This window comes from Opisthorchis viverrini (assembly GCF_000715545.1).
Source record: "Opisthorchis viverrini unplaced genomic scaffold opera_v5_7, whole genome shotgun sequence".
NCBI classification, from domain to species: Eukaryota; Metazoa; Platyhelminthes; class Trematoda; order Opisthorchiida; family Opisthorchiidae; genus Opisthorchis; species Opisthorchis viverrini.
In genome coordinates, this window is record NW_008751663.1 from 457,476 (window position 1) to 466,290 (window position 8,815).

Consider the following 8,815-nt stretch of genomic DNA (forward strand, 5'->3'; position numbering starts at 1 on the left):
GGGGGAGGTGAGTTGGACCATGGTAAGTACAACACACGAACAAAGCGTTTTTGCCGACAAAGGATCGGGTCGCGATGTCGTATGGCGATAGCTTCAGCCACTGCAATTGTGCGCTGCTGTACTGATCTGGGTTCATTAGCCGGCGCCTTATAAGCAACGCGGAAACTTTGGCTGGGTATCACGTGTCAGCTAAATGTTCTACTACAGAGTTGGTTATTGTCCTCCTAGTTCCAGAAGCTAACCAGGTTGGATTGTGTTCCTTCATTCTTTGGCCGAGTTGCCTAGTCGTGCGTCCGATGTATTCCGCTGCATAGCAGCAAGAGAATGAGTAAACTAACATATTTGGGGCGTGGACAAGCACTCTATCCTTGAGATTAAAGTGGTACAAACGGTTCCTGTTGAACTAGGTTCGGACTGTGGCGGCCGGGAAAACTTTGTTCAGACTGGTGGAAAGTCTTCTGTTCGGTAGATCGGCCGGTATATCTCCCTTAAACGGGAGGCTAATGTAAACTGGTTTCCTTCCAGCTGTGACTCTGATGGTGTTTGCTTACTCCCTGTTCAAATGCTTTGTAATAAACTTGTCGGGGAATCCGTTGTCTCTCAGGACGTTGGTGAGAGTTCGGAATTCTCGTTCCAGAGCATCATCAGAGCATATTTTCTTCGCTCTGTTGGTTAGGCTATGTATCAGGTTTCGTTTCTGCTTTAGTGGCACGAAGCTGCCAAAGTTAATGTATTGACCGGACCAATTAGGTTTTCGGTACACCGATCGTTTCAGTGTACCATTGTGACGTCGTTGAAGGCCAACATCTAGGAAGTGGAAGAAGTTGTCATTTTCTCCTTTCGAAGTGAATTGAATGGCAGTGTGAGCCTTATTGAACTGTTGTTGGGGCGATTCCAATTCGTCTTTATTGTTAACAACAGCGAAGACGTCGTCGACATATCGGGAGTAATGCTGCATATTCCATGTTAGCCTTTAAGGGACCATTTTCAAGTTTACTCATGAAAATGTCGGCTAGCATTGGGCTCAGTGGTGAGCTCATGGCAATCCACCGGTGTTCTTATTATAAATGGGAATTTTCGGAATTTTACTAAAATCTTCCTTGTCGTAGGATACTTTCTAAAGTAAACTTTTTATGCTAATAGTTAAACACCACCTGTGATGTGACTCGGGTTTACATTTGACATAAAAAAAAGCACCAAAATCCACATGCCATCATTTGCTTTGGGATGTCGTAGGGCAGACAGTAGAATCCTTCAGCTGTAGCTTTGATTTTGAATATGACGAGGGCGAATGTTGTTTGAGGATTTTAGGACTATCTTGAACGATCGTTTCGAACGATCATAACAGTCGTTGGCAACATAGAGGGGCCGATAGATTTGTTCTTCCGAGGTAAGGTTATTGTGCATCCGCGAGACAGCTCTGTGAAATGGACAGAAGAGCTACAGACAAATGTCACGATAGGATGGCTTCTAATCCCACCAAATTGATGCCCATGCATAACTAACTGTATCATGTTATTACCCGCACTGTCAAGCGGTGCGGACATTGTTTTTTACAACTCTGCCTGGTCTTCCACGACCCCTTGCCTCTTTCGTCTTGGCGTCGTTTCTATCTCACTATCGCTTCCCTACAGCCTCTACAAAAACTCTAGGGGGGTTCTGTTTACTTTCAACCACATACCTCCCTATAACTTAACATGTAATCCAGGGTGCTCAGCAAAATAGAATGCGGTTCCTGTCCATAACTGCAATTTCATCCATGGTAATGAGAAAAACGGCATGCTTTCTTAGAACACACCCACTGCAGTACAAAGACTTCTCTTCGTCTGATGTGGTCTGTACTTGGGGGACATAACCCCTTAAGCTCTGGGAATTTGTCTTGCTCTGTTTTACGAACCCTTTAGTTCTTGGTGCTTCATTACTTACTTCGTCAGGAAGAGACAAATATGATGTGTTTTGTAGTGCAACCCCCCCCCAGCGGAGGTTGACTGAGTGAAGGGCTTCGGTTCGCTCATGTAAAATTTCACTTTAATAACTAAAATGACTGGGCGATTTGCGTTGACCTTGACCCAGAACTATCCCGATGATGAGTGAGTCGGACGATTATTGTCTGATCACGTTACCGTCAACGCAGACTCGACGTCGTTTTTGAAATATGATTCCTCCCGTCTAGTATGTCCAAAAGTGTCATGTAGCTGCTGCCTATATCATTCCTATCTTCGAGAACAGTTATCCATGATCTCATGTACTTACTGGATATATAGGAACACAGATGTGTTCGTCCCCCACCCCACCGTGCTCCGGCTGTTATTTCCTCAGTTCCTGGTGAGATTTTTAAGTATCGAGTTTTGTGCATTGTTAAATTAGTTACGATACCCCAATAGACCCCATGTTTTGACGTTTCTTGATGTGCTATGCTTTGTTTCCCTTTGTAACCGAAATCGTTTTTGCCGCAATTGCTGTGACAACTGCAAATTAGTTGTACGCTCCATTCGCCTACATGGATGAAGTTTTCATCAGTTGGATGTGTAGACTGTTTTCCTTAGAAATCTTGATTGTCACCAAGTCAGCTTATAATGTAATGTGAAAGTCAGAGCAATTGTACCCCAACACCTTAAGGAATGAGCGGGCCACAATAATCACTTTAAAAAAGGATCGTCAGCTGACTGTTTTAGTGAGTTAGGAGCTGGTTGCCATGTGTTTGTGTCTCTCAGTGGGCCATTTCACCCAAATCCAGTGGATATGTCGTTACATACGCTTGGAGTGCAGTCATATAGTCTCAGGAGAACGTGAGACAGCCATGTCATGGATAGGTTTTTCATCATGTGTAAATGTTGCACGGGGAACAGGGACCTCCCTATTGCTAACTTTGATTTTACCGTAGGTCAACTGAGACAGGCTTTCCCTCAGGAGCTAGGTACGGCAGAAGTAACACTTGGAGTCATCAGTCCACCTAATTTTACTGGCGTGCGGCCGAGAATGGTGGACTCAAACGGCAAGGTAATCCAACCTTCACTTTGAAGAGTCGTCCTCACACGACTCTTCTGTCTGGAGTGATGGAAACCTGAAAAACGTTGTGCGGATGGAGAACTAACGGGATTTATAAACCATGTTAACGATACTCTACATACTCTGCGATCCTTACTGAGAGCTATCTTTGTATGGGGATAGGTGTGATTGCAATAACGGTCGCCTCGGAAATACCTCTTCTGATGAACAGTGTAGTTACTTTGTATCATGTCCTAATCATCCCCGACTGCCGTCGTTCTTTCCACCTCCGTGAAAACCGACTATAGTCACAGAGCTCTGGTCCTGTAATAATGAGCGCATAGTGTTTCTACCTATCAACCATGCTTTCCAACAATGCTTTTTAATATTGTGGTTAATTTACTTCAGGCATCCAGTCCCCATTCAGTGTACATCGAACAGGCAATTTCGTGAGACATGCCTATTAGTTTTTATTCGGCCTTGTAGAGTAGGTGGTACCCGTTACCGATTTTTCCGCTCTTAGCCACCCGTCCTAAACCACTCGGAAAAACTGGCACTCAATTTCTAGCATCGGAAGAAGACCTCATCACACACCTACTGCAGCCTAGTTTTTTCTAACGTAGGAGACTTTGTTTTCGTGTTCCCGCCTAGTGGATTGATTCATACAAATCATGTTTTTTCTTCCGACACTCATCTCTCTAGACCACTAACCGCAGAGGAAAATCTAATTCGCCCATCTACTGATTCGGCGTTGGTTGCCGTGGCGTATGTGGTAACTGTGCCTGGCTCAGTCGTAATCCGCTACTTGTCTGAAGAACTACAGAAACGAATAACCAGTAATCCTGATACGGGCAAGTCTGACTCTACTGCATCTGGTCCCCCATATATCAAATTAGATTTATTGACCTACACAGTTTCTTTCAGTGCCTACGGACAATCGTCAAACATCACTCCGCCCATACACCTATGCACCTATTGGCGTTGTGAGCCGACTATGACCGACTTTCGCCTGGATTACACCACACATTGGCCCACAAGCGAAACTACTTCATCGTGAGTTAGCCTGGATTAACTGTTGTTTGTCTTCACTTTTCATGACGGACTTACTACTTAGGAGAAGGCATTGGCTGCTTATATCCTCAGCTTGTTATCCAACCTGGATGAAGAACAAGTTGCGGCAGTTGTCATGGGCATTTGTGTGAGGAACCTACTGAGGGGTAATGCGTTAGTTGGTACAGTTCAGTGGGCTCAGCCCCCCAGACTGACCACCCGATTCCTTGGAGCTGGAAAAAAATCTTCAGGTAAACGGATTCAGTAGGATACATTTTCAGCAACCTTATGAGCAGTACATCACAAATATTTACATGTATCGCGATATATCGAATATCATAGCGACTGAAACTTGAGGCGGCCTGGTGCAGCATATTCAGTTGCCTGAAAACATCATAAACGAGAGGTTCAGCTGGGTTCCAGGTGAGTCTCTCGAAAAACCAAACTAGTTTGCAAATGAGTGTATGCTCGCTAGCATACATTCTTCTTTCCTGAGGTGGAACCCAGGTGCGTCGCCATCTAAGGTTACTGTTGGAAAACGTCAGCTGCCCCCTCGTCCCCCTTACCAGGAAAATTACTGAAGGGAGTCTCTTCTGAAACACAGGCACTTCCGAGAGGAATTATTAAACACCGGATGTAAATAAACGTGTTTTCTGGGGACAAAATTTGGTGCTACTCACATAGTCGATAGATTTCGCCTTTTTCTACGCTTTTGGGGGTCGCGTCAGCGGCGCACAACTGGCTTGTCAGCCAAGAAATTCGCAGCCCTTAGTGTCATATGAGGTTTTCGGAACCGTCTTTTGGAGCCCTTCAAGCTGGTCCATCATCTGATGTCGATTCTCACTGAAATGCGCTCTCCAATTTTTTGCAATGTACACATAGTTCTGCCCATGGCCAGGTTCAGACAGCCATAGCCAAGCACTACATGTCCAAAGTTGTTAGAATCTCGTAGAAGTGTTCCCGGAAGTACCGGACCCAGTTCATTTTGGGACGTTAAATGACAATGTGTCCGACGACGGGGTCACGCGAGGGCGGAAGGTTAGCTAAACACAGAAGCTGCAGAATACCGTGAGAATTGGAAGAGCATTCTCGTTAACTCTTGCGACGGATCCCGGGAAACCGCCTATGGCCAAACTGGTTAGGTTACATTTAACGAAAGGGAACGCCTTTCGTTTCTTAGATTCCAAAACCGCTTCAGAACTCTGAGCGGTGAACAAATGACCCCCGTCGACCGCGGATGTCTATAGTCGCATATCTTCTCTTCTAAGCATCTCTGGACCTCTGGTGATGCTCAAAAGGTACCTGCTGTGAGCACCTGCATTGGGAGAACAGTTCCGCTGGTCTACTTCACCATAACCGCTGGAAGAACCAACCGTGCCTGAATGGAACATCGACATTAGTCGACCGTCATCAACGGAAACCCATCGGGGGATATCAATCCTCCAATGCAGTAGGGTACCTGCTGCATATGGCCCACTGTCTTCAGAAGTGGTTATGTCTTGGTGGTGGTGATGACCGTACTTCAGAATATTTGGAACGAGGGCAGAATACCAGTCGAATGGAGCTCCTCGACTGTCATCCTAGTTCTCAGAATGGGTGCGAGAACGTCATGCGAAAATCATCGTGATATCAGCCTGGTATCCGTCACGTCTAAGGTGCCCTCTGGTATTATTTTGCATAGTTTGATCGATTATCGAGAAAATCAGGCTGCGTTCCTCTCTGGCCGAGAATGTGTCGACCATATCGTTACCTTGAGACAAGTTTTTGGACAGCTCCGCTTTCTCAAACATCCCACGTTGGTCATTTTTTCTTGACCTGAAGACTGCGTTTGACTCTGTTGATCGTCAGGAACTTTGGTCTTGTCATGCAAAGGTGTCCCTTCCAAATTTTTATCCATTATGAGGACACTGCATGTGAACTCCTGTGGTTGCCTACAAGTACACGGTAAACCTTCGCCTGAGTTCACCGCGTCTAGTGGTGTAAGACGAGGCTGTCCTCTTTCCCCTTTCCTCTTCAACTTTGTTATTGATATGCTGCTTGAAATTTATCTGCCTGCCTCTGAAAATCCGGTAGTCGAAATGCTCTCGGGACGTTCCCTGACAGAAATTGAGTATGCAGACGATACTGGTGTTCTTGGTTTAGATCTTTCCCAAATGCAAACGATTTTAAATGACCTAAATAACTCTGCCGCACGGTTTGGCATCAGCTTCACACCTGCAAAGTGTAAAGTGCTGCTACAAGACTGGGTGGGATCAAACCCACACCTCATGCTTGCAGGTGAGTTAATCGACGTGTTAGATAAGTTTGTCCACCTGGACAGCTGTATAGTTTCTGGCGGACTGGCTGGAGATGGGATTATTTCCCGAATTGGAAAGGCCAGTGCGGATTCTGCCAACCTCCGACACTTATGGTGCCGAAGTGATGTGAGTTTACGCTGCCTTGGTGTCATCCATACTGTTTTATGGACCGGAGACGTGGCCCCCACACGCGGAGGACATTCGGAAGATGCCAGTGTTCGACCATCGGTGTCTCCGGAGCATTGGTCGGGTCCAGTGAGAGCATCGTATCAGTAATAGTGAGGTACGCCAGATGGTCTTGGGAAGAAGTAACTCTCCCGCGATACATAAATTACTCATGGGGGGAACCATCCAGAAGTTTTCCTGCAAAAGGTCGTACCCGGCAACCACACCCACTCTATTTCCATTCAAATTTGTGTTCGACGAGATATTGAGAACAACTCTGAAAGGCACTGGTGACCCTGGTATTTGGTTAGTCGCTGGTATAAAGCTTGTCGATCCTAGTCTTCTAAACTGGGAAGTAGACGCAGGTGTTCGGTACGAGCTGACTACAGTAATCCCAGGCTTTAGCGTGCACTGTACCCTAAAGCGTAGCAGCATGCCCTTGTAAATGCTTCCATTGAACGCACCACTCGCAATCCAAAGAAAACCATTCGAGGCTGTGGGTGTGTATTCATTCCGAAAGTTTTTCTATCAGTTCCAACCCTAGTGACGTCAGTTCACGAGATCCTAGGCTCGCATCTCGTTCACCAACTAGACATGAGCGTATACGTCAAGCTGCAGTATAGACCATTTTGTAGTATGCTCGTTAGGTATGACGTTCGTTGTCTGAGAAATAAATTTCGAGTAGACTGGCGCCAGCAGTCGGAAAATCAATACTCGGTTGTACAGCTGGGACATCAATTCATCACCAAAAGCTGCGGTGGTTTGCTCATGTGTAGCTTTTGTTCGCTGATTATCTACCGAAAAGGGTGGTGTTTCCCGTGCCTACTCCATAATGACGCAGCCAGAGACGGCCGAGCTTTGATCGACAGAAGGGTACGAAGACGACCATTAATTGCAAGCATTATCGGTGCCAACCACCTTCTAGGATGGGGTACGCGTTATCCCATCTGTGTTTAGCTGGAGACCTTGCAAGGAACTATTTCTAATGGTTGTTAAGGACATTACTACTATTATTATTATTTTATCGGTGCCCCTTCTAGGATGGGGTACGCGTTATCCCATCTGTGTTTAGCTGGAGACCTTGCAAGGAACTATTTCTAATGGTTGTTAAGTTAAGGACTACTATTATTATTATTTGATGGTCGTTTTCAATTCCTGTTCAGCTTGTCTTAACGTGTCTGGAAGTGCGGACATCTCGAAATGGTTGTAGTAGTGGGATTAGTCCCTTTTCTCTTAAATTCTTTTCGCACTGCACCTTTTCCGCGACAGTGGAACATCGGTCTTCAACACCGATTTTGTGCTGTGATGATGACAACAGTTGTGGACAACATTATCTGCAGGGTCCTTCAATTAATTGGATCATTAATTGGCCATTAATTGGATCCAGGAGAAAGATTTCAGTGAAGTTCGACGTACCATTTAGCCTGAGTGATTTGTGCTTATTTTTCCGGTTTTAGTCTTATCGCCGTAGCTGATCACAAGCCACTGAGTAAATCTGATTGGAATCGGAAGAACTGGGATACTAACTAGTCACTTCCCAGATCCGTCTCAGTATCTCGCATCATGATGTATACGGAAAACCCATTTAAGTAATCACAAAGGAACCTGTTTTGTCTTTGTTGTTCGAGTCTCCTTGTGCCCGATCGTCAAATTTCTATCTTCTTTATTCCAGCTTACCCCCTCGAGGTGACCTGCGAGTTCACCTCAGTGTCGATGGTGGTGTGGCGCGCATGCAAAGTCTTCCACTCGGATTCTGGTTTCCTGACTCAAATCGAGCCACCTGGCAAATCCCATTGGGTCAACCAACCACTAACAGCGTGGGCAGTACCCCACTTCAGACCAATGCACTGCCTACCGCGAACCTGAACACATCCGGTACCATTCGTGCCAAGTTTATCCTCACAAACGGTCCCGGTCGACCACAGCCTGTGGCCTTACAATTCTTCCGCGAGGACTGCCTTGCCAGTGGTGTCCTACTAGAGTTGGAAGGCTCGGATTATCGCCTTAGCCTGTGCAAACGACGGGTGATTGGCGATCGATATATTTGTGATCCACCTAGTCATTCTCCACGATTTCAATTACACCCCGCACCCCACGCACTGAAGACAATCGGTCTGCAACCAAAACCTCCCAGTCGCATTCCACTCCCTCACTCCGATGGTCTTCCTCAATCAATTCGAGATTCCCCGTCTCTTGCTGCTAAAGCCGAAGACAGCATCCCCTAGTCTTATCGCTGGCGTTCTTAGTCATTGCAGCGCAGTTGATTACCAAACTTTACCATTTCATGGGGAGCATTTCCTCCTATCTGATGATCC

General features: G+C 46.1%; 1 protein-coding gene across 1 annotated transcript in view; it reads left to right on the forward strand.

The window, feature by feature from the left end:
- Positions 1-8,725, forward strand: part of T265_00684 (hypothetical protein) — a gene marked incomplete at both ends in the record, with an annotated part of 40,357 nt that extends 31,632 nt beyond the window's left edge. Inside the window, 4 exons of the mRNA XM_009164533.1 lie at positions 3,691-4,041; positions 6,014-6,315; positions 6,367-6,461; positions 8,102-8,725. Coding sequence (XP_009162797.1) covers positions 3,691-4,041; positions 6,014-6,315; positions 6,367-6,461; positions 8,102-8,725 — 1,372 coding nt within the window. The remainder of the gene's footprint in view (positions 1-3,690; positions 4,042-6,013; positions 6,316-6,366; positions 6,462-8,101) is intronic.
- Between the last annotated feature and the right edge of the window lie 90 nt (positions 8,726-8,815).